The sequence below is a fragment of the Ambystoma mexicanum genome, chromosome 7q (assembly GCF_040938575.1).
Source record: "Ambystoma mexicanum isolate Mex_15411 chromosome 7q, UKY_AmexF1_1, whole genome shotgun sequence".
NCBI classification, from domain to species: domain Eukaryota; kingdom Metazoa; phylum Chordata; class Amphibia; order Caudata; family Ambystomatidae; genus Ambystoma; species Ambystoma mexicanum.
Genome location: NC_090941.1, coordinates 749,041,251 through 749,067,787, shown reverse-complemented (window position 1 = coordinate 749,067,787; position 26,537 = coordinate 749,041,251). Strand labels below are relative to the sequence as shown.

General features: G+C 45.2%; 1 protein-coding gene across 2 annotated transcripts in view; it reads left to right on the top strand.

Annotated features, from left to right (window-relative positions):
* The window catches only part of ATM (ATM serine/threonine kinase), a 3,046,976-nt gene that overhangs the window by 1,198,331 nt on the left and 1,822,108 nt on the right, over positions 1-26,537 (top strand). For both annotated transcript variants that reach the window (XM_069640412.1, XM_069640413.1), the window contains one exon: positions 10,854-10,984. In XM_069640412.1, the coding sequence (XP_069496513.1) occupies positions 10,854-10,984 (131 nt within the window). The remainder of the gene's footprint in view (positions 1-10,853; positions 10,985-26,537) is intronic.

Here is a 26,537-nt window from a genome sequence, read left to right as displayed (position 1 = left end):
CGCGTGCCAATGTGCGGGTGCGTGGGATATATAGTAGGCGGGTTCACAATTTTGCAGAAAACAGGAAAGGGAAAGGGAAAGGGAATCTGTTACCAGTCTGTTAGCAATTCTCTTTAGTCTTTTTGAAAAAAAGGCTCTGTCGGTTGGTTAATTCGGTCGTACCCAGTGCCAGCAACCAATCAGGAGCACTGAATGCAGCACGTCACACGGCAGGCACGGCGGACTCAGCCAAACAGTTCCACGTAGCAGCAAATGATCAGGGGCCAGCTAGACAGTACCACCACACTTGACCACCGCGCGGGTGCGTGGGATATATAGTAGGCGGGTTCACAATTCTAAATTACTGTGAATGCGCCATGCCGAGAAGTTAGTTGAATGGCCGACTGTCGATGGTACAGGTGGCTGATTTGCAGTCTGAAGCGTCAAACTATGGTATGTGGAGGCCGATGGGTTGCACAAATATGATTGACTTTGGTGCACTTTGGATAAGCCTCTCGCCGGAGCTGTATCTCTAGAATGGTGCCGTCATTAACTACTGGGAACAAGTGATGACCACAATTACTGAAATTGTGGCTGAATATGTACAGCTCGCCCACTGGTATGGTTTTTGGGGTTATTTTCTAAAATGCATTTAGCATTTCTAAAATGTATTTAGCAAAAAGGTTTCCTTGTGATAGCGTGGGACACAGTGGAGTAACTTTGCTGAAAATATTGGGGGGGACATGACATCTGAAGAAAAGGTGCCCCAGTCAAATGAATGGGGACAAAATGGTGTGTCATGAAAGTTGGGGGACAAACACCCTTGTTGCCCCTAAAATTACGCCCATGGTGGGACATGATGAAAATGCTCTCACCAGAGTATCTTACAGAAGCCCTTTCGCAAAATATAACAGTTTGCTGAAAGACCTGATATATGTGAGGAATAGTAAACTTTGTGTGGTTCTCTATTGCTGCTGGGTAGTAGAGCAAAGGATACATCGGCAGACCTAAACATTATCTTGCTTCCCACACAGGAACATGGATTGAAGAGAATACCTGAGCTGAGCTCACAGAATGCCTGACCCTGGCGATAATGGCTTACTATACAAAATGGATGTGCAAGTGTTAGGCAGAAACCTGTGCAGTTCCCTCTGGGACCACTGCAAAAGATTTAAGACTACAGGTGTTTGGCAGTAAACCCACTTGGTAGCAGTCTGTACCACCCAGATTTACCTGGTAGCTGTGGCTGAGCAGTCAGACTTCCCTCAAGAAGAGTTAGGCAGTATATAGAGCATACATAATAGGTACAGAGGCACAGTAGTACAAGCAAACACTGACCAGAGCTAGGTGTAAAAGTATATAATTATTTATTTAAAAGACACACTCATAAATTACACTAGCACAGAAAAGGTAAGTAAGTCAAAACACAGTCACTATTACTTATATGTACATCCCTAGTTATTTGTTGGACAAGTCTAAGTTAACACCACTTATTTGCAAACAGAGGTGAGCGCTTAACGTTAGATGGCACTCCAACAAGTTAGTTAAAAAGGGAGGGAAAGGCAGAAGAAATGAAAATAGCAAGGTAAAACACTTTTCAGAGATTCACAGTAAGTTTAGAAAGGCAGTCTATTGCGGAGCAAGGAAGTTTGGTTGCCAGGCCCACTCTAGGGAAAGCCAGGCGAAAAGATGTCCAAGATCACACAATGTCACAAGTCTTTACAGGTGAGTAGGAAAGGTTTTACCAAGTTTAGAAAAGTTTAGTTAGGGTGTCCCAGGCTTACCCAGGTTCGAGAGCCGGGGGCTAAATCTACCCCGTACAATCGGTGGCAAGGGAAGCCGAGCGGAACACTGTACCTTTAAAATGGAAAGGATCCTCCAGCGGTGGCAGTTGTTCCTGGTAGTGGGTGCAAGTCGCGGCGTCGTCCAGAGGAAGAGAAGATCTCGACGTGGAGGAAAGCTGAAGGTCGTTGCACTACCAGGGAAGAAACCAGCCGTGGATTTTTCCGGTTAAAAGGATGTTACCCCTCTTTCGCGGTTGAGGTAAAAAGTGGTATCCCGGTAGCCGGGGTGCTTGGCACAGGCAAGGCGGCCACGAGATGCTTCAGGGTGGCGAAAAGAAGGCAGAAACTGGTTGTCCCCACCAGTCAAGGGAAGAAGACTCTCCCGGCTTGAGATCTCCTCTGTCGTTGGGAAAAGTGGTGAGACGGTTCCGCAGGGCTCCACCGGTGGTGTCGTCTTGGCAGGTCGGCTCGGCTTCTCCCTCTTCGGCTTCTTAGGTCCTGTGGCGACTTCTGAAGAACCAGTCCCAAAAACCCTGCTTTTATGCAGCAAACCCCCATTCATACAGCCTAGCTGTCACTCAAACATGCTAAGTGGTGAGCGGGGCGGCTCACCACTTGGGCCAATCACACCAGAGTGCGACATGAGTTGGCAAGGCAACTCAGTCCAGGGTGCCTAAACCCCCTCCCACACTCCCTGTGGTACCCAGACAGAATGGCACCACTTTGGAGGGCTTCTGTGCAGAAGCCCGCCAAAAGTGGAACAAAGGCTCGACTCGGGTTCAGGGTTACTGAAGTGAACCTAGATGCCATTTTGGCGGCGAGTTCTGGCAAAAAATCCCAACCGGTGAATTTATATTAAATAAATAAACCGGCGGTATCTTTAACATTGCACCAAAAAGTGGTGCATTAAAATCAATGGGAAATCCCATTGGGAAATATTCCGGTGGAATATTTCTGTGGTATCCACTGCCACCAGCCAGAAACTCGGTGAGGGGGGACGGGACAGTACCCCCTCGACAACAGACCCAGGGGCAATCTAATTGCCCCTACCAGTACTTCCACAGTATAATGGTTTGTACTAGTTAAGTTCCTAAGTTAAGACTAGTAAAGTCAATGGTGACTTTACAGACCCAGGGAGACAGTAGTCAGTCCCAGGGTGTGGAGTCTATGTTTGGGGGTCACTATGACACCCCTGTGTTACTGCACTGAGGGTGCTGTGTAACACACATTCAAAAACCAATGATAGCCTATGGGAAAAAATACCCCATAGCCCATAAGCACATAGCAAGTCACAGAAACACTCTCGTCATGTCCAAGAGTGAGGGTAAAAGAGTCTCACTCTTGGCAGGAGAAAAAAATAAACCCCAAAAATCCAGCAAAGCTGCTGGGGGACTCACTAGGTTAGGAAATTCAGCCTAAACGGAGAATTCTCCCTAACACTCGCCCCCCCAGACTAAGGGACAGGAGGATTTAATCCACTCCTGGATGAACCTCATACCTCTAGTCGATGGCATACATCCTAGAGAGTCCATCAGCATTTTGATGGTGACGCCCTGACCTGTGCTCAATGGTGAAATCAAACCCTTGGAGGCAGATTGACCATCTCAATAGTTTTGGATTTTCCCCTTTCATTTGCATTAACCATCTCAAGGGTTGGTGGTCAGTCTGAATGACAAAAGTAGAACCATACAAGTATGGCCTAAACTTCTTCAGTGCCCACACAATAGCAAAGCATTCTCTTTCTATTGTTGCCCACCTTGTTTCAGGATCCTTCAGTTTTCTACTGATGAAGCAAATGGGGTGTTCCCTACCCTTCTCATCCAGTTGGCTAAGAACTGCACCTATACCTACATTGGAAGCATCAGTTTGTACAATGAAAGTTTGGTGGTAGTCAGGAGCTCGGAGTACTGGAGCTTGGCAAAGAGCTTTCTTCAGGTTTTCAAAGGCCTGATTGCATTCCTCATTCCATTTGACCTTCTTAGGGAATTTTGGAGAGGAGATCACATTCAGAGGAGAAGCTCTGGTCCCATAGTTCTCAATGAAATTCCTGTAATACCCAGTGAGGCCTAAGAAGGCTCTCACCTGGGTCTGAGTAGTAGGTGTTGTCCAATTTTGCACAGCTTCAATCTTGCTGAGCAAAGGCCTTATCTCTCCACCTCCTACCTCATGTCCAAGGTAGACCACTTTACTCTGTCCAATTTGGCATTTGCTTGCCTTTATGGTCAGATTGGCCTGCTCAAGAACCTGCAAAACATGTCCTAAGTGGGTCACATGTTCCTCCCAGGAGTGGCTGAAGACTGCAATGTCATCCAAGTATGCCATGCAGAAGTCCTCCATCCCAGCTAGAACTTGGTTCACCATCCTTTGGAATGTTGCAGGGTCATTTTTTAGTCCAAAAGGCATAACCTTGAATTGGTATAGGCCAACTGGGGTAGAAAATGCAGTTTTCTCCTTGGCATGGTCTGTCAGGGCTATTTGCCAATAGCATGACGTAAGGTCCAGTGTGCTGAGGTACTTGGCTGCACCAAGTTTATCCACCAACTCATCTGTCCTTGGCAAAGGGTGGGCATCAGTCTTGGTGACTGCATTAAGAGCTCTATAGTCCACACAGAATCTCAACTCTTTTGATCCTGCCTTTGGTACTAACACCACTAGGCTAGACCATGGACTAGTAGAGGGCTCTATTACCCCGAGATCAAGCATCTTCTTGACCTCACCTTTGATGTGGGTTCTGACATGTTCTGACATTCTGTATCCTCTGCTTTTGACTGGCAGACAGTCACCAGTGAGTATATCATGCTGTCCCCACGGGGTCAAGCCTGGTGAAAGTGAGAACAGAGGGGCAAACTTATTTAACATAGCTTTGCACTCCTCCTGTTGCTCAGGTGTCAGATCTGAAGAGAGATTAACTCCTTCAACCTTTTCGTCCAAAGGTAAGCCTCTCAGGAGGTCAGGTAGAGCTTCACTCTCCTCCTCCTCTTCTGATGAAGCTAGAAGCAATGCTCCTACTTCTGGTCTAGAGACATAGGCTTTGAGGTAGTTGGTGTGGAAGACTCTGGGAGCTTCCCTGGGTTTTCCCAGATCTACCAGATAGTTGACCTCTCCAAGTTTTCCCACAACCTTGAAGGGTCCCATCCATTTGTCTTGCAAGGCCCTCTGCCTTGTTGGAAGCATAACTAGAACTAGCTGGTCTTGAGTAAACTCAACCATGTTAGCCTTCTGATCATGCCAATGTTTGATCAGAGCTTGTCCAGCTTTCAAGTTGTCACTTGCTTCTGCCATCATGTGTGACATTCTCCTCCGGAGACCTATCACATAGTCAGTCACTCTGACTGGCTTGGGGGAAGGAGCACTCTCCAACCCCTCCTTAATCAGGGCCAAGGGGCCTCTGACGGGATGGCCATAGAGAAGTTCAAAGGGAGAATAACCTACTCCCTCCTGAGGGACTTCTCTATAAGCAAAGAGAAGGCATGGCAGTAGAAGGTCCCACTTCTTTTTAAGGGGTTCTTCTAAAGCACCTATCATGCTCTTCATGGTTCTTTTAAACCTTTCTACCAACCCGTTTGTCTGAGGGTGGTATGCGGTTGAGAACTTGTAGGTAACTCCGCAGGTTTTCCACATGGCTTTCATGTAGTGGGACATAAAAATGGACCCCCTGTCAGAGATCACCTTCTTAGGAAACCCAACCCTGGTAAAAATACCAAGGAGGGCCTTAGCTATGGCCGGAGCTGTAACAGTCCTCATAGGAATTGCCTCAGGGTACCTAGTAGCATGGTCTACTACAACAAAGATAAACCTGTTGCCTGAGGAGGTTGGAGGATCAAGGGGACCAACAATGTCAATCCGTACCCTCTCAAGTGGGACTCCCACAACTGGGAGAGGCACTAAAGGTGCCACATTCTTGGAACCAACCTTACCAGAAGTCTGGCAGGTATGGCAGCTCCTGCAATATCTATCTACTTCAGCCCCCATCTTTGGCCAATAAAAGTAGAGAGAGAGCCTTTCCTTGGTCTTCTTGAAACTCAAGTGACCAGCCAAAGGAATCTCGTGGGCTAGTTGCAAGAACTGTTGTCTGTTGTCTTGGGGCACTACCAGGCGTTGGTAGGCTCCAGGTTCAGATCCAGTTGGTTCACTGTAGAAGAGGCCATCTTCCCAGTGTAACCTATACTTCCCAGGCTCTTGCCCATCAGCCTGAGAAGCTGCCTGTTGGCGAAGGCCCTCCAGAGTTGGACATTCTCTTTGTCCCTTACGAAAAGCTGACCTGCTGGGTCCACCTTCTGCCAGTAAAGACTGCAGCTCAGGATGGTCAGCCGGGTCCAGGTCTCCAATAAGTTCTGGGCCTCCTACAAGCTCTTCTTCAGAGTCTAGTTCAACCAGACAGGGTTGTACCTCCCTCTCAGCCTCAGCTGGAGGTGGAGTTACAGGTGTAACTTTGGACAACCTCGGGGAAGTCCTTTTTGGAAGCACTGGAGTGCTTGCTGTAGGCTTTTTCCTAGGAATCTTGGGTTGCCCCTTGGCTCCTGATCTGGTAGTCACTGCAGTAAGTTGCTCCAGTGGAAGAGGAGTGATTTCTGTCATCAACTCCTGAGATAAACCTCGCAGGGTTTTCTCTCTCGCAGGTTTTGTGAGCTCCTGTAACCTTTTACTAGGAGGTCTGGGGGTATGTGACACAACTCCAAGAGCTTTCAGGTCATTACCCAACAGAACCCTTCCTGGTACTTCACATTGTATACTTACAGGTATCTTCACAGCCATATCATTACACTGGATGAGAACTGGTAACTGGGGACACATCTGCACAGGCCCTCCAGCTAACTTGGTGAGGCATTTGGGTGCCTTAGCAACATCCTCTGCCTTGAAAAATGATTCATCCACCACAGTTATGCTGGCCCCAGTGTCCCTGATGGCAGGAGTCTCCTGACCATTCACGTGGACACTGTCCTTATAATACTCTTTAGTATTATCGGGGATAGAATTATAGACATCTAAATTCTGTTGTTCCCACAACCCCAGAGAGACTAAAGAAACACTGGCTGAGACTCCAGTGGGTTCATCAGCCAGTAGTAGAAAGTTTCCACTTGCCATAGGGACTTCCTCCTCTGGAGCGAAGGCTAAGGAGACAAGCTGGATCCCTGAAGGTTTACCCTTACATCTGGGATCTCCTTTCACATGGTCAGTAGCCTTACAAACATAACAGGATCCAAAGGTCCTTTGGAATGGAGGCTTGTTCTGACCTCCTTCTGGTTTGGCACCAGAAGGTATACTACTCTGCTGTGGCTTACCCTTATGGTGTGGTTTGGGGCCCTCTTTGGAATTGGAATTATTAGAATTCTCTTTGGAGTCTTTCTTAGGATGTCTCCCCTCATCCTTCTTCTGAGTTACCCCAGAATCCTTGTGAGTAGCCCTGTTGGCAACCCACAAGTCAGCAGCCTTAGCTAGCTTTCTAGGATCTAATTCCTGTGAATCAGCCAAGTGCTGTCTGAGCTCAGGAGAAGCAGGCATCTTAAATTGACTCCATCATTACAAGATTTCTCATTCCTTCATAAGTGTTCACTTTGTAACCCTTAATCCATCCCTCTAAGTTTTTCAACCCTTCACACACCCAGGTAGCCCAAGGGGTACCATCATGCTTTTTGAGGAGGCTTCTAACCCTCCTAAGATACTGGGAAGGGGTCTTCCCAAACCTAGCTATCAAAGCTAGTTTCACACATTCATACTCTTTCCTATCCTCCTCCCCCAACTCCATTACTGCATCCGTTGCAACAGGGGGAAGCCTAGAGAACAACCAGGTGAGTAACTCATTACCTGTGAGGTTCTAGAGCCCATGATTATACTCAAACATAGGAAACCAATCCAACACATCCAAGTTAGGCTCATACATACCAATCAATTCTTTAGGCATCCGGGGTCTTTTAGGACTGGAACTTCTAGAGGAGCCAGAGAGAGAAGCATTCTCAACAGACAATTTCTTCATTTCTAGCTCATACTTGAGCTCCATTTCTCTTAGCCTTAGTTCTTTGTCTGTTTGAGTATTAAGTTTCTTGTACTCTAATTCCAGTTTCATTTTCTCCAGTTAATAGTATTGAGGACTAAATGTGGGACCTGGCAAAGGTCCAGTAGGTACAGCTAGTAAGGCAGAGAGAGGCCTAGAGGGAACATCTACAGCAGTTTCATCTTCCTCTTCTGGTTCTGACCCAAGATCATCAATACTTTGTTCAATATCAATATCATTGCTGTCCTCTACATTTGCTGGAGTGGTAGGTTCCTCTGAACCATCATCCAGACTTTGGTTTTCTAACAACCTTTCTATTAGCTCTATTTTCTTGCCTTTAGTCATGAGATTCTTATGCTTACAGAGAGCTCTTAAACAATCAGCAGTTTTTGTAGCAAGGGACTCTTGACTATAACTTTCCAAAGCAGACATGTTAGAAAATGACTTTTTCTTTTTGTGCTTAAGCTTTGTGGTTAGTTGCACTAAGGTATCTCAAAAGTACACTAAAGTGTATACTCAATACAAATCCCACCGCTGTACACCAGTGTTAGGCAGAAACCTGTGCAGTTCCCTCTGGGACCACTGCAAAAGATTTAAGACTACAGGTGTTTGGCAGTAAACCCACTTGGTAGCAGTCTGTACCACCCAGATTTACCTGGTAGCTGTGGCTGAGCAGTCAGACTTCCCTCAAGAAGAGTTAGGCAGTATATAGAGCATACATAATAGGTACAGAGGCACAGTAGTACAAGCAAACACTGACCAGAGCTAGGTGTAAAAGTATATAATTATTTATTTAAAAGACACACTCATAAATTACACTAGCACAGAAAAGGTAAGTAAGTCAAAACACAGTCACTATTACTTATATGTACATCCCTAGTTATTTGTTGGACAAGTCTAAGTTAACACCACTTATTTCCAAACAGAGGTGAGCGCTTAACGTTAGATGGCACTCCAACAAGTTAGTTAAAAAGGGAAGGAAAGGGCAGAAGTAATGAAAACAGCAAGTTAAAACACTTTTCAGAGATTCACAGTAAGTTTAGAAAGGCAGTCTATTGCGGAGCAAGGAAGTTCGGTTGCCAGGCCCACTCTAGGGAAAGCCAGGCAAAAAGATGTCCAAGATCACACAATGTCACAAGTCTTTACAGGTGAGTAGGAAAGGTTTTACCAAGTTTAGAAAAGTTTAGTTAGGGTGTCCCAGGCTTACCCAGGTTCGAGAGCCGAGGGCTAAATCTACCCCGTACAATCAGAGGCAAGGGAAGCCGGGCGGAACACGGTACCTTTAAAATGGAAAGGATCCTCCAGCGGTGGCAGTTGTTCCTAGTAGTGGGTGCAAGTCGCAGCGTCGTCCAGAGGAAGAGAAGATCTCGGCGTGGAGGAAAGCTGAAGGTCGTTGCACTACCAGGGAAGAAACCAGCCGTGGATTTTTCCGGTTAAAAGGATGTTACCCCTCTTTCGCGGTTGAGGTAAAAAGTGGTATCCCGGTTGCCGGGGTGCTTGGCACAGGCAAGGCGGCCACAAGATGATTCAGGGAGGCTAAAAGAAGGCAGAAACTGGTTGTCCCCACCAGTCAAGGGAAGAAGACTCTCCCGGCTGGAGATCTCCTCTGTCGTTGGGAAAAGTGGTGAGACGGTTCCGCAGGGCTCCACCGGTGGTGTCGTCTTGGCAGGTCGGCTCGGCTTCTCCCTCTTCGGCTTCTTAGGTCCTGTGGCGACTTCTGAAGAACCAGTCTCAAAAACCCTGCTTTTATGCAGCAAACCCCCATTCATACAGCCTAGCTGTCACTCAAACATGCTAAGTGGTGAGCGGGGCGGCTCACCACTTGGGCCAATCACACCAGAGTGCGACATGAGTTGGCAAGGCAACTCAGTCCATGGTGCCTAAACCCCCTCCCACACCCCCTGTGGTACCCAGACAGAATGGCACCACTTTGGAGGGCTTCTGTGCAGAAGCCCGCCAAAAGTGGAACAAAGGCTCGACTCGGGTTCAGGGTTACTGAAGTGAACCTAGACGCCATTTTGGCGGCGAGTTCTGGCAAAAAATCCCAACCGGTGAATTTATATTAAATAAATAAACCGGCGGTATCTTTAACATTGCACCAAAAAGTGGTGCATTAAAATCAATGGGAAATCCCATTGGGAAATATTCCGGTGGAATATTTCCGTGGTATCCACTGCCACCAGCCAGAAACTCGGCGAGGGGGGACGGGACAGTACCCCCTCGACAACAGACCCAGGGGCAATCTAATTGCCCCTACCAGTACTTCCACAGTATGATGGTTTGTAGTGGTTAAGTTCCTAAATTAAGACTAGTAAAGTCAATGGTGACTTTACAGACCCAGGGAGACAGTAGTCAGTCCCAGGGTGTGGAGTCTATGTTTGGGGGTCACTATGACACCCCTGTGTTACTGCACTGAGGGTGCTGTGTAACACACATTCAAAAACCAATGATAGCCTATGGGGAAAAAATACCCCATAGCCCATTAGCACATAGCAAGTCACAGAAACACTCTCAAGTCATGTCCAAGAGTGAGGGTAAAAGAGTCTCACTCTTGACAGGAGAAAAAAATAAACCCCAAAAATCCAGCAAAGCTGCTGGGGGACTCACTAGGTTAGGAAATTCAGCCTAAACAGAGAATTCTCCCTAACAGCAAGTCCACTGTATAATGTTTAGAAAATCTCTGTAAATAAATAGGAAAACTTATTAGATGATGGTGTTCCAATGTTTAATTGTGAGAGAAGATACTGCCTTAAAGTCTGCTTCACCATTGTCGAACATGCACAGAATGCCAGTGCTTTGTTGTCTGTTATTTATGAAAAAGCAAATAAAGGTTTAAAAGAAATGAATATGCTAATAAATCAAGACCTATGAGTTTTGTCAGTGTGATTTGTAAGTGTATGTTAACCCTGCTTAGCTCATATTCCAACAGTGCTAATGTGTTATTAGAATAGAATATCTGGTCCCATACAATGAAAAGTTCATTCATTTAGCTATATATACACTTTATTTTCATATGCATGTTTGTGTGTGTGTTTCACATGTAAACCTAAAATTGTTTAGCCCTTGAATTAATATGTTTATCCTTAAACCCCACACAGGCTGATCCCCATTGCAAATGGGCTATCCTTCCTCTCCCAGATAAGGAGCTTCCTGTGAACGATGCCTTCCCAAAGTTCCTTGCAGATAGCAACCATCAAGTTAGAATGATTACTGCAACGTCAGTGAACAGGTACAACTACCAAATATTGCCTTTTTGCTTTGTAAATAACTGTGCATTGTCAAGATTTTACCATTGCAATCCATACTGATTGAGCACCTTACTTCTGTAACAAAAAATTAGTTGAATTGTGACACTTGCAGTGGTGGGATGGGCAGGGGCATGGATCAAAACATTTTGAGGAGTTTGGAGCAGGGCATGTAGTCTGTCAAGTAGGTTCCTGTCTGTATTATTTTTAATTTTTTCCCTTCAACCGAAACATGCATTAGTGTGGATGTAACTACAATGCAGGCTTTGGGAGATTGGCCTTCACATTCTAGAAACATTGCTGGAGAGATGGCAATTTCTCCAGCATTGGATCTTTCATACATTCACATGCTGTGAATATTCCCAGTTGTCCGGCTGGGAATCCTTGGTAACTAAGAGCAGTTTAAATTTAAACTGAAAAATGCAGTCACTTTTGTGCTCTAGTATAATCACTTTTGGGGCATACTGCATACAGCCAAATGGAACAGCTCCCTTGGCTCCACCCCTGTCGGCCATCTTGAGATTTTTAACTGCACGTTTGTGTTGGGACTCCTCAAATATTTCTCTACATTCACTACTTATAGAACTTACATAAATACTAGTCGCCTACCGATTCCCATTTCCCCGGCGTCCGTCGACGGTTTGGGCCTACTCATGGCGGGGAGGAAGAGCCTCTTCAAGGCCTGTGGCCTTTGCGGGTTGAGAAATGTCTTCATATAATATTTACATGAGGATTGCTTATACTGCCTGCACCCACATCCTATAATACAGGTTTGTGACATTTGTCAATATTTTTTCAAATAAAACCCTCTGGGATCGTCACCGAAAGTTGGTTGTGGCTTAATGACACTGGTGGGGCCTCTGACTCTGCTTCAGTACTGTGTCACGCCTCACTTAGGCAGGGTCTCTCGTAAGAGGTCAAGGTTGCATGATGAACCTTCCTGTGGCAAAAAGAGAGCACACAAGATGCTGTTCAGGGACAAGCCTTGTACACATCCTAAGTTGTCAGAGGAGTTAACTTTACCGTCCACGGCACCCACGGTCAGTGTTCCCTCCAAGCCCAGAAAGAAGGGTATAGCCACGATGGTGTGACTGCTGCTTCTTCACCTTATTCATGTTCAGTGGCAACATTTCTGCCACTGTTGACACCAGCGAAAGCGGCACCATCGGCGTTCACAACCAAACCTGCCTCATCGTCCACAACAAAGACCTTGTTGACGCCACAAACCACTCAGTCAATGACCCAAATCCACAGTTTATGATGACAATGACATCCATTTCCAGGCCCGTCTCCTCATCGGCACAGTCAATAGATATTCCACCACTGGCTGCGAGGGTAGTCGCAGTACCAGGGCCAGGAATGGATCCAGTACCAATATCCTCAGAGGAGGAAGAAGCGGATGGTGTCACATCACCTCCCAGTTCCCACCTCCCTACTCTGAGGCAGACACAGGACAAGCCTATGTGTCCTAAAAAGGCAGAGGATCAGCCTAGGGCACAAGACAAGTCTAAGGCACCACAACAGGCACAAGTCACGCCTGCACCACCACGTCTGCAAGGGGGCACCACCACGTCTGCAAGGGGGAACAGGCCCACCGCGCGGGCGTCCCCACCAGCTCCAACACCAGCTCCTACTAGAGAGCTCTCCATAGACATCCTGAACACTTTAACCACTTTGGTGTCCACGCTACAGCAAGGATTGCCAGCTTTGTTGCCTCCACCAGCACCAATGCATCCTCTTGCTCCGGCTGGTACTAGTGGATATTCCTACCCCACCTCGCTCACCTAAGGAGAAGCGATTTACACGACCAATACAGTTGACCGTGACACGGAGTCGACCATAACCCACAGGATGATTTTAGGTCCGTACACACAAAAGGCACCAATGAATATGATGATGTCATCCCAGCCGACGTCAAACCTGAAGACACTCTGATCAGGGATTCTTCTCCAGATGCAGTTGGTTAATTTCACGCACTCATGGGCAGGGCTGTGAACATGTTTAGTCTTGCACCAGAGGAGCAGAAAAAAGACTGTATGCTGTACCAACGCCGGGAACAGCAGTGGAAAGCCATCCTGTCCATTCCACTCGTTGAAGATATCTGGCAGGAAGGCCTGGTCACCTCCCACCCACTGCACCTGCAAAGAAGGACAGATTTGACAAACAGTACAGGGTCCCAGACTCTGCTCTTGTCTGCCCTCGCACACAGCCCACACCTGATTCAGTGGTCTCGGCAACAGCCCGCAGGAGGTCTGCTAACCCATACCTATAGACAAGGCGGGGAAGCATTTGGATATGATGTCATTTAAGGGGGATGCTTTTTGCACACAAGTGGTAGCAGCTGCCACTACAATCAAGGCGGCTAATGCCACGGCCATTCTCACCGGGTACGATCTCGAGCTATGGTATAAGCTGGGATCCCTGCAGGAGTTCCTTCTGGAGGACAAACGTCAGGAGGCAAGAGACATTTTCCATGAAGGAGAAGCAGCATCAGATCATGTCATTACTGTGTCCTTCAACATTACTGACATGGGATTCCGTCGACTCGGAAATGGAGCTGTGTTAAGACGGCAAGGCTGCCTCAAAGTGACCAACTTCTGGCCGGAGGTGCAGTGGTCATGGACATGCTTTTCGAAGGAGTAGACTTTTTTGTTAAGAAGTTTGAGACTCTACCCTCCATCAAGACTGAGACCACCCGCTCCCTAGGCACATAAGGCACCAGTCATTGAGCACAAAGAAAGCCCAGTTTGGCAGGACTTCATGGGACTATTGCCCCACATACCAATCCTCCTACCAAGCCTCTGCATACAAGACACCTGTGTACCCATCAACGGATCAGTAGAAAGGGAGATCCCAATCATATGGAGGCACTCGCAGTCGCTGTGTCTTCTCGTCCAGGGTCCCTCCCACTTCAGCTACCCAGTGGGAGGAAGATTATTACAGTTGGTCGACGAGTGGGAAAATCTGAAGTCCGACTAATGGGTGCTCTTCCTGGTCCAGCAAGGAAATTCACTGGAATTTGTCAAATAAACACCAAACATTCCTCCGGCGTGCATGCCAGAAAAGCCTCACCATCTGCTGAATCGGGAGGTTGTAAGAGGATTCAATTCAACACTACAGCTAAATCAATGCCTAGTCTGGGATACTGAATGGAAACCCTTATTGATATATCTTTATATCCAGTTCATGAGTTCTGGATGACTACCCCTATATAACACCCCTCTCTTAGAATCCCCCTGACCCCACTGAGCCAAGAAGTAGTTCTGTTTTGCAAGTTAAAAGGTTTATTTGAGAATTTAAACTATATATATATATATATATATATATATATATATATATATATATATATATATATCACACTTTATAATTAATATCTGATAGTACACATAGACATATGATGTTGATCAACAATGGGTAATCTGGCACTAGCACACTTCTTTATAATCAATGAGGAGTTAGTATAGGATGGATAAAGTAGCAAAACTACTTTTATGATTTCAAGGGAAAAGCAATGAGGAATAAAATGCAGTACAGAAATACTTGATATGATTTTAGCAAAAGATAATATCACTTTTTCTCTGGCAATTCACCCCCCTCCCCTATGCAATGTAAGACATGGAAGTGGATAGAAAGAGGAGCACACAGTTCTCAGGAATGCAATCAAATACAATACGAAATTCAGTTCCCCCCCAGCAAGCTTAGAGAAAAACGGTATGAGTTTTAAAACACAGGCCCAAAATGCTTTTTAAATGTGATGGCAATGGATGAAAAATATGCTGAAAATGCTTTTAATTCCCTTTAGGAGGTACAGGGGGAGTGGTAGCTACTTGGGATGAGTTCAGGCTCACTTTAGCAATGATTCAGGGATGGTTCTTAAGATGCAAACGAATTTTAGCAGTTCAGGCAAAAGCAGCTATCTTTTTACAAGTAAAGAAATCGGGCCAAATCGCGGCAAAATTCGCGAGTGCGTGAATCGTGATTTGCGGAAAAAGTATGAGTAGGAAGTCGGTTCTAGGCTTGTTGGAAAGCTTAGATTCTAAGCTTGAACCAAGTTCGTAGCCCAAACGGTTCCAGAGATACGGACGATTAAATAAAGGTAGTTTTTCGGATTTTAAGTAAACTCAAAATGACAGGTGACAGCTTTGCAGCTGCAGAATTGACAAATGACAGTGGTGCAGCTTTACAAAATGACAAGTGACAACTTCTAGGAGGCAGTTCTGGTTAGATTAAAATAGTTTGGATTAGATTATTTTAACTAAGAGATTGGTTCTGCACAGTTCTGCTAGGTACTCACAATATATTTTTGAAATAGGCCTCGCCACGGATCTGGTCAGGTTTTGGACTGGACTCAGGTTCTGGTTCGGCACTTCACAGTGATCTGGGTCAGCTCTCTGGTTCTGCTCACAGCGGTCTGGGTCACTCTGGATCTCTGGTCTGGTCTGTCCGGATACAGCGGTCTCTGCACGGCTCCTGGATCTCTGCACTGGTCCTGGCAAAAGTTCTTGGCAAGGGATTCAAGCAGCTCGCCCGGCTGTGAGTAGCTTGCAATGATTTGAGGCCTGCGGCAGAGAACTCAGCTTGTGGTTTTAGGCCTCTGATTTAGGTTCTAAAGTATAAGTTCTAGGTTCTGGAATATGTAGCTGGTGTCAGTCTGGAACTGGTATCTTCTGGATGTTGTGTGGTCCGGCAAAGCTTCCCGCAAGAAAATGGAAAATGAAGTCCTCTCTAGATTTCAGTGGTGCATTTTTTATGTGGTTTGAAAGTGGGTGGAGAGGCTAGCTTTCTAGGCCCAACCCCTTCAGAGTTCTGATAGGTTGGAGAATTCTTTGCGTTCTCACTGGAGAGCAGGATTGTGTGTCAGAATGATGTCATTTAATGGCTTGCAGAAAGGACACTCCCCTGTCAAATTACACACAATCTATATTCGACCTAAAGACATATTTCATAGATACACAGTGATTTGAAATTACATGCACCCATCACGTATCACATGAGGTATACTCTGTTCAAACTCTGATGTTTTCTAAGAGCTTGCATCCAGAAATGGCAATATTTTGCGCTTTTTAGTGGGTTATGCAACACTGGTTTTTCATTAAAATTGATACACATATACACCCCCCTACGACTTGGGTGGGTCAGTGATCACATGTCTCTTCTGCTGGGAGCTCTTTGTGTACAGTCAACATCAGCATATTCTATTCAAGTGCAAGAGCCTATTGTGTGGTCTCTGGGAGGCTGAGGTCAGCAGACCAGGGAGCCACTTTGCATTTGGTTAGTATGACCATGTGGTTTCCTGGGCTTCCTGAGGTGAGAAGGGTTCCCAGCCTTTTGGCCTGTTAATTAAATCAGATTGTCTTCTGGGAACAGCATGTGGTTACGATTTTAATTAACTCCCAGCCTTTGATGTAAAGGCCTCTCCTGCAACTCCTGACATGCAGTTTCCCTGTCAGAGTTTAGACCACTAGCGCCGCCTTGAGGTATTTATCGGTACTGCGTCCATTTTTTGGATCAGTCTTGAATGAATGCATTCCAAACAAGAGATTTTACATGGAAGTATATTATCCAGGTTCAGCACATGGCACTGGTGTGGTTCTGCAGTAAAATAATTTTGTGCCCGTTGAAGGAATGAATTCCCAATAGTTGTGGGTTGCTTTTGGCAATCAGCATTGCCCCTTTTGCAATGGTTTCAGGCTACTGTGTGTAGCCCAATGGTGGTTTTAGGCAGTGCCCTCCTGTGCTCACAACATAGGTAAAAATGGGTGGCAGCCTATTCTTCATGCATTTCCCTGTGCATTTTCTGGGAAGTTCTGGCCATCATGATGTTTTCCATGCCAGTACTGCACAGTTTTCCTATTCTGGCGTACATGTGGGCTTTTTGGCCATCTTGGATTTTCTAAGCCCACAGCACCAAATGTTGCAGCTTGATAGCTCAAACATGGGTCAGGACACCCAACAAGGTGCAAGCCTTACTAATCAAGGGAGCAGTGGAAATGGTCCCAAACGCACAGCTGGCATCGGGAGTCTACTCGCAATATTTTCTGGTAAGGTTTCAGGAGGTTTGAGATCTATCTTAGATCTAAGGGTGCTCAACAAGTTTCTCCAAGCACAAACCTTTCATATGGTGACACTGCAGCAATTGCGATCTCAGTTGCAACAGGGAGACTTCCTGGCATCCCTAGATTTGGAGGACACATATTTCCTCCTTCCTATTCGACCCTCACAACACCGATACCTGTGCTACATGGCGAGCAACTTCACCAGGTGTCTAGTGCTGCGGCATTTCTTTGCACCCATATGAGAACAAGAGGTGCAAGGTCTTCACCAACAGATTTCTCCACCCCAAAAGCATGGGGTACGAATTTGGGCAACCATGGGAAGCTAAGTTGCTGTAGGCTTATCCTCCAATCCCTCTAGTATTGCGAGTGATCACCAGTTTGCTACTCAGACCATCTTTCTCTCCCCTCAGTGACGATCAGGCTCTACCTGCCACCAAGTGTTGCTGTCCTCCATCATAACCCGGTCTCACTGACGGCCTGGCTCCTGTCTTCTTAGAGTTCGGTTCACTGTCGCTACCACAAGACTGGCAAGACGTTCTTGGCCAGGCTCAGATCCTTCCACATTGGCATGCTATAGGAGCAAATGGGAGCGTTTTCAAGTTTGGTGCAGCACCCACAACCTTCCTTACCTATTGTCCTTGGTGCGAGCAGGGCTGGTGCATTCCTCCATCAAAGTGCACCTGACCAGCATTTCCAGGTACAACCGCTCAGCTGGCGCGACTTCCCTCTGGTCACACAGGTTGGTGAAGGAATTTTTGCGAGGCCTGTTCAGGTCTTTTGAACTGGTCAAACGAGCAGCCCCAGTATGGGAACTCGACGATGTATTGTCAAGACTGATGAGACCACACTTCGAGCCTTTACACAAGGCCTCTCTCATACCTCTCTCCTGGAAAACCACTTTTTTGGTGGCCATAACATAAGCCCAGAGAGTTGGGGAAATTCAAGCTTTCTCCGTCAAAGCACCTTGCCTGACATTTCACAGATCTAAAGTCATCATGCGCACTAATCCTATGTTTATTCCTATGGATCGCAACATGCATTCCCTTCTACCACCAACAAGCTGGCGGGCTTCTTCCTGGCAGGACCAGAGCTCACTCCACGAGGGCAGGGACAGCCCCTATTACTTTCCTCTCAGGGATTATATTGCTAGATATTTGTAGAGCCGCTACCTGGAGGTCAGTGCACACGTTTACCAGGTTCTACTGTGTCGACAGGGATTCTGCGTAAGAGTCCAATGTTGGATATAGTCTGTTCTTCGTTACCTGTTTTCGTGCGATTAGTAAGTCTCCAGTGGTAAGTTACTCCAAGGGGCTCGCCTCTGCCCTTTTTCATGGTTATAATACTACTTTGTAATCTATTCACATCATGCAACTATGAAAGATCCAAAGCTGGAGAAGGAATAAGTTACTTACCTGTAACTCCTCTTCTCTAGCATTGATATCTTTCATAGATTCACATGCGACCCTCATGCCTACCCTGCTGGCTCTTCTTGGCTCATTCTTCCACTCGCGTGTGCTTGCCAAAATCTGAAGATGGCTGACCGGGGTGGAGCTAAGGGAGCTGTTCCAATTGACTGTGGGCAGTATGACCCAAAAGTGACTATACTAGAGCACAAAAATGACTGAAGTTTTTAGTTTAAGTTTAAACTGCTCTGGATTCCCAGCCTGACAGCAGGGAATATTCACAGCATGTGAATCTATTAAAGATACCAGTGCTGGAGAACAGGAGTAACAGGTAAGTAACGTATTCCTTCCTTTTGTTGTCAACCATGATTTTACATTGTGTTCTGTACCACAGTTCCACAATATTTACATTTATGGAAGTTCAAGTTTAATGAAAACTGGTGGTACAGTGACCCCAGTTACCCCAAATAATCATTCAAAGGGAGGTTGGAAAGCCCTACTCTTCCAATTTACCACCATAATTTCATCCACTAAGGCCCTCTTCTTTGTACAGGCTCTGAAAAATGTTGGAGATGCTGGTAATAACCCTAAAGTGATGCTTGAGCGAGCAGTCCTGTTCATGTGAAAAATACATATACACCAATTGAGGTACCAAATAATGAAAGGGGCATACAATAATACCAAAGGAATACATAGATCCAGTAGAATAGGCGGTTTATTTAGGCCATCAATGTTTTTTATCAAATTTCTCATGAAAGAAATAGAAGGCCTCATGTCATCAAAATGTACTTCACCATTTGTACAGCATGCTTCCCGAAAATATGCCTTTTCTACCAAGGCTGCACATCGTTTCACTGCTTACCAACTTTGCAGGAAGTGCAGTAAAGCTATTGTATGAAATGTGTCTATCCAGTAAAGCCCATACAACTGGAGTTAAATGTGGGTGAGGGTGAGTTGAAGACCTTAGAAGCTGAATTTCACAATACTTTTAGAGAGTTAACGCTGAAAGTCAGAAAAAAGCTAGAATTACAGGAACGAATGAACGTTCCAGGAGTTGCAGCATGCGTCTTCTTCAAGTTCTTCTTCGGATTCCTTCGTCCAGTGGTCGACTCTGTCTTCCAAACAAAAAGCCTCACCTTTTATGCAGGTTTCTCCCATTCATTCCAGCATAGCTGTGAGTCACCCAGCAGGGTGGCTGTCCTTGCCGGACAGCCAGCCGGCCATTCACCAAAGAGTGCATTCCTGTCTCCTAGGAGACTAAGCACAGGGAGTTTCGGGCACTTCTCTTGCTTCCTGCCCCTGCCAGACACCCTGGAGCAAGAAGCAGGCTTCACTCGTGAATCCCGCCAAAGACAAAACAAACAAAGGGACCAAACCTGGTTTGGCGAGCAGAGTAAATCTCAAAAAGGACCTTTCCACAAAGAAATGGCGAAAAAAGAAGACCGGGCCATTTTGACAAAAATGGTACCCTTGGGTGCTTTACTACAAATGCATCCCGCGGTAAATGCACACCACAGTAGTTAAAAACCACTTCCACCAGCCAATCATCGAGGAAAGGGTAACATAAAAATGTTACATGAGAAGCTAGACAAAAGGGATACTAAGTAACCCCTCCAGCACCCTATTGTAAGATAATGTGTGCTGGGTCTAGAAAGTTAAAATGAAAGTGAAGTCCGCTTCACTTCACTGCTCTTGGAAACAGTAGTTTATCCAAGAGAAGGTATTTAAACCTTGGGGAATCTAAAAGACTTTGCTGTGCCACTGCACTGAAGGTGCTGTGTGACACAATCTACAAAGATGATGCCTATGGAGTTTGTCAGACTCCAGAACCAAAAGAAACAGAGTTCAAAATCACATTTAAATGCATGAGAGAGTAGGTAAAAAAGGGTCTCACCCTCTCCAGGCAAAAAAATAAAGTTCTAGAGTACAGTAAAAGAGCTGGGGTCTCTAAGGTAGAGAGGAATTAGCACATTTTTGAGAATTCTCCCTAACAAGTGTGCTACCAAGTGTTCAGTCTGCGGCCCGTGGTTGCAGGAGGTGGTTCCTTTACACTTCTGACTTGTGTCTTTGGTGAGTGCTCTACCCGCTTCCCGCTTATCATTTATCGGATGTTACTTCTTTTTTTGGTACTATACAGTCCTTTACTTTGTACAGCATCATAGAGACTCTTGGGGGTTTTCTTCTCCCTTTGATCTAGGCGCCATTTTCCCTGTTCACCAGGAGCTACTTTGCAGCTTTTTCATCTTCTGCGGTTCCCTAGAGACTGTCAGAGTTTTTCTTTGATCTATTTTTCTCTTTGAAGTTTTTTGCTGTGCCGGAAACTGAGTTTGAATTTAAGCCAAATCACTCAATGTCTTCCTTTTTTTCCTTTACCATGAGGCAAGGCCTCAGAAGTCGACCCGTCATTGATGAACAACTGGATTCAGAACCACACGTCCTGCAATGCCGCAGCACTGCAGCTTCTTTTTCTGAGCCTTCCCAGTTGATAAAGATTATCCAACTGCCGAATTTTCAGGAAGATCGGTTCATTGCATGGCTAATGCAAAACCTGGGGGGTAATTGTACACACTTATCAAACAACATTGCCCCTATTTGTTCGAGAGATTCACAGCATCATAAGACAGTCCTTAATGGTTTTGGGACTTGATATCTCGTTCACGTAAAGAAGACCAGTGCAGAGGATAATGTAAGCTCAACGCAATTCATTCACCTATTGCGGTTCACAGAATTACAGATTGCAAAATTGATGGGAATTAGTACTGAAACTAAATTGGTTGCTCAGATTAAAGAAATCGCGATCTTGGACAGCTCAATCATGATTGAGAAGAAAAATATGGTTGATGTTGAAGAACTGAATGACCTGAGCATAATTGAATTTGCAGATTTATCTCAGGGGAACAATACGGGTTTATATCACGATTGCAATCTTATGAGCGTGATTCAACAAACATGTGATGCATCCAATGTGGGCCCACCTAATGAACTAACACATTGTATTGAAAATTGTTAAACAGTAACGGTCCTGATGGAGAACCTTCTGGTGACGCTGCTATGCACCACTCCTTGAGAGAGGTGGATGAGCGAATTCGACTAATTCCCCTACTGTGTTTGCCCTTAACATGTTTTTGAGCTCCTTTGTGAATTTATATGACAATATTTGCCATGAACTGAAAGCAAACACTTTAATTCTTAATGAGGTGAATGTTCAGCTGGATGGCCTGAGACGGAGTTCACAATTAAAACTGATCCCTGACCACCTCCCGTTTGTGGGGGATGGGCGTCCGGTTACTCAGGTTGAGTGTCTAGAAATTTCTTATCAGATTGCAATTAGTGATCAGTCGGTGGAAATTGTGTCTGTAGTCTGCCCCCCCTGTTGCGCAACATAATCCTAAAGAAATTGTGTCGCCACAATATTCTTTGCGTCAACTAGCTAATGAAGTAATCACAATACACAATGATACGCTTTCATGTCATCCAATGGACAAATCGAGTTTTATTTCCTCCCAGATCCCACTACATGAGGTTAGTGAGGTAAGAAAACAGTTTGATATTAGCTGTTCACCCATGTGGCCGAGGAATGCCAAAAACATGAAAATGGCCCAAAAAAGATTACCTTCCTCTGACAAATCTTTACAAAGTTCAACTATAATTGAATCCATGAAGAATGGGAGGGTTAATAAGAATCCATCACCAACTGTTATGTCCCCGTTGATTGAAGTGTGCCGCATTGAGGTGGCGGTAATACGTAAACCCTCTAATAAGGATTCTACTACTCAGACCACTCAGGAATGTTATTTGCCGGATTTTAACCTACCGTTGAAGGTGGTTGAATCCTGCAAACTACCCTCTCTGTTTGATGTGGGGTTTCAGTCACACCGTGCGGTGACATATGCCCCTGCTCTGGTCCAACAATCTGGTACTCGCTTCATTGACTACACTAACAATGATAAAGTTTTGCATCACCAAGCTTTAATATCTACTACTAGTGATGGTGTATTCAATGACCCATTTCTTTCAGTCACCCATGATATTGTGAATTCAGAGGCTTCAATAACTAGTGTTATATGTGAGGAAAGGATAGGTACTCGCCCCCCGACAGAGTGATATTTTTACTAAATGTTCTAGTGTGTCCTCTATTGAGGAGAATATGCGAAACAAATGATACTTTCCTGACGACAAGTTGCCCTCCCATTCATCTAACCTTGTTTTTAAGGATGCTGATGGAGTAAATGACCTGAATTTTAAATCAAAAGAACCTTGTCTGGCAAGTTTACCTGCGCCTTTGTATCCAACTGTGAGATTGCGGGTTGAGCAGCGTTTGAAGAAATTGCATGCACCTAATCTAAATAAATCAAGGGATAATTCTGTGGCACTACAGGAACCAGTCAGGTCTAAACCATATAGTATCCTGCGTCAAGCGAGGGAGCAGGATGCCCTGTTGGCTGATCAGGTTCTATGCAGAAAGGAACCAGGCATACTAATATATCACGTGACACTGATTCTCAATTACAATGCCATTCTCACTCCAAATTGAAATTGGTTAGTCTCCTGGGCCCTGGGCTTTCGGTATGAGTAATATTCTAACAATTGTTTTTTGAAATCTCAGCTCTGGGACTCTTACTTCTGTGGATGTGGATTGTGTTGCATTCCCAGACCGGAGACACACTGTTTTATCCTATATTTTAGATATAATCTGGTGAAGGAGCTTGTGTACTCAGAGAGATTGAACTTGCAATTTTTGGCTTTGATATTTGTCATGTTGTTGAACAATCAGAAAGTAGCACTAAGCCTTCTCCTGGTGGAGGTCTTAAAATTGTGGTAACCGCAGTAGGTCCGTGTGCTAAAATAAATTACCAATTACATCGAATTCCCAGATGCTAATAATATCGACTGGGCCTCAGGCACATCAACTCTATTGAGAACATCAGTCCCATAGCAGCCAGAGGGGCGACATCACTGAGAGCAGGGACTTATTTTTTAACATTATATCCTGGAACACCAGGGGGAGTCCTCAAATGTTTAGTAATCTTGATGTGACGCGTGTACTAAAGGATGCAAACCTTATTCTGCTGCAAGAAACATGGCTGATTGAGCCACCCGTGTTGGACGGATATCAGGTTTTTACTCAATCTGCTAAAACGAGTAGAGGGGTAGAGCTTCTGGGGGCTTGTTGATTGCGCTCTAGTCCGGCATTGGGAATGACAGCTGCCTCACTCACTGATCTCCTATTCGGTGTTATGGCAATTTCATTAATATCTTCCGATCTGCATTTGAATCTGTTAATATTCAATGTTTATTGGCACAAGGGGATGCCGGACCTCAATAACTTTTTAATGTCTATTTCGGATTCTGTTCAATCTTGGTTAAGTACCAAATCTAATGGTAAGGTTGTTATTGCTGGTGACCTGAATTCAAACTGGTTTTTCCCTAGATGTGAAATACGAACCTTGCGATATCACACCGGGTATGCTACCCCAAGATTTTTAAATCTCAAGCAGGCAGGTCCTAATATTTGGCTATGGAGGCATTAGGCCTCTACGCCTTAAATGGTGTCATTCAGGCGGAGGAAGTCTATCAGCCTACATGGCAACAGAGGTGAAAGCTCTTTGACTTTAGATTACATTTTTGTGGATCCTTATTTCTTACATTTTTGTACTAGTTTTAAAGTTATTAGGAACAACTGGAGCGATCATAGTATTCTAAAAGCTGAATTCAGTATTGTTAGGGAGAATTATCTGTAAAGGCTAATTTCCCAAACCTATTGAGTCCCCCAGCAGCTTTGCTAGATTTTTTGGGGTTTATTTTTTTTCTCCTGCTAAGAGTGAGACTCTTTTCCTCCCACTCTTAGACATGATTTGAGGTGTTCCTTTGACTTTGTATGTGTTCTATGGGTTATGGGGTCCTTTTCCCCATAGGGTTTCATGTGTTTTTGATATGTGGGTTACACAGGTTGGTATTTTTTGCCGAAACTTGGTTCCAAAATGGCGTTTGTGTTCGCTTCTGTGACTCCAACCCAAGTCGAGCCCTTTGTTCCACTTTTTGGTGGGCTTCTCCACAGAAGCCTCCAAAAGTGTTGCCACTCTGTCTGGGTACCACATAGGGTATGGGAGGGGGTTTAGGCACCCTGGACTGAGTTGCCTCGGCAACTCAAGTCGCACTCTTGTGTGATTGGCCCAAGTGGTGAGCCGCCCGGCTCACCACTTAGCATGTTTGAGTGACAGCTAGGCTGAATGAATGGGGGTTTTCTGCATAAAAGCAGGGCTTTGGGGACTGGAACTTCAGAAGTCGCCACAGGACCTAAAGAATCCGAGGAAGGAGAAGCCGAGCCGACCTGCAACGACGACGCCACCGGTGGAGCCCTGCGGAACCGTCTCACCACTTTTCACGACGACAGAGGGGGATCTCCAGTCCATTCAGCCACCAGATCCAAATAAGGATTACTTTCAGATTATGAACAGTGAGCGAACCTTTACTTCCTTTGACTGGTGGGGATAACCAGTGTGCCCGTCTTTTCGCCTTCCTGGACCATCTCGTGGCCGCCTTGCCCGTGCCAAGCACCCCGGCAACCGGAATACCACGGTTTAGCACTACTGCGAAGAAAAGAGTGGTACCTTGTAACCGGGAAACTCCACAGCTGGTTTCTTCCCTGGCAGCGCAATGACCTTCAGCTTTCCTCCACGTCGAGACCTCCTCTTCCTCTGGACGAAACACCGACTTGCACCCGCTGCCAGGAACAACTGCCCCCGCTGGAGCGTTCTTCCCACTTTCAGGTACTGTGTCCCGCCTGGCTTCCCTTGCGACAGATCGTTTGGGGTGACAGTAAATCCTCGACTTTCTAACCTGGGCTAGCCTGGGACCTGTTAACTAACTTTTTCTGACTTGATCTCAATCTTTTGTGAACTTTCTACAAAGACTCTTTGGGCATAACCCCACTGTGTGATCCTGGACACATTTCGCTTGCTCTCTCTAAGAGTGGGCCTGGCATTTGAACTTCCTTGCTCTCCAGTAGACTTTGCCTAACCTGCCTCACTGTGGGTCTTTGAAAAGTATTGAAATTTGTGTGCTTTCATAACTCTGCCTTTTTCCCTCCCTTTTTAATAATTTATTAGAGTGCCATTTTATGTTAAGCGCTCACCTCTGTCTGAAAATAAGTGGTGTTTCTCAGTAAGACTTGTCTAATAAGTAATTACGGTTGTATATATATATATATAATAGTGACTGTGTGTTGAATTTACTTACCTCTTTGTGCTAGTGTAATTTACAAGTGTGTCTTTAAATAAATAATTATATACCTTTACACCAAAGCTCTGGTCAGTGTTTGCTTGTGCTACTGTGTCTCTGTACCTATTGTGTATACTCTATATACTCCCTAACTCATCTTGAGAGAAGTCTGACTGCTCACAGCTACCAGGTAAATCTGGGTGGTACAGACTGCTACCAATTTGGTTTACTGCCAACCACCTGTAGTCCTAAATCTTTTGCAGTGGTCCCTAAGGGAACTGCACAGGTTTCTGCCTAACAAGTATTTTGGTAGTTTCTAGCGAACAGGTTAGTTTCCCTAATATTTGATCTAACAGTGGGGGTAACGCTATTTGATGGTCTGATTCTAACATTGGAATTCTGAATTCAGATTTAGACTTAATCATGTGCGCCACCCCCTTAAATTGGAAATGAGAGGATTTTCATGCCCAGCATTTGGATGAATTTATGATTGTAATGGTAAACGGAGTGAAATGTAAGCCCAAATTTAGATCAACTAAATTTGTGAAACCTCAGCATGTTTTTAATGAAGAGTTGCCATTAATGATGCCTACTAGGCGTAGAGCGATCAGGCAAATCAAGGCTCTGTCAGATGACTTGGTGATTAAAAAATCTTGTATTAAGAAAAGAAAAGAAAAATACAGGAATTATTGTAAGTCAAGACGAGCTCTATTGTTGCAGGAAGACACTGAATACATGCTTTGAATTCTGGTCAAAAGTAAGGTGTGGGCCTTTTGGTCTTTGATAAATAATCATGAAGTTCTACTTCCAATATCCCAATTGAATGTATTTTCTGAACAGCAATGGATAGTTTTTTT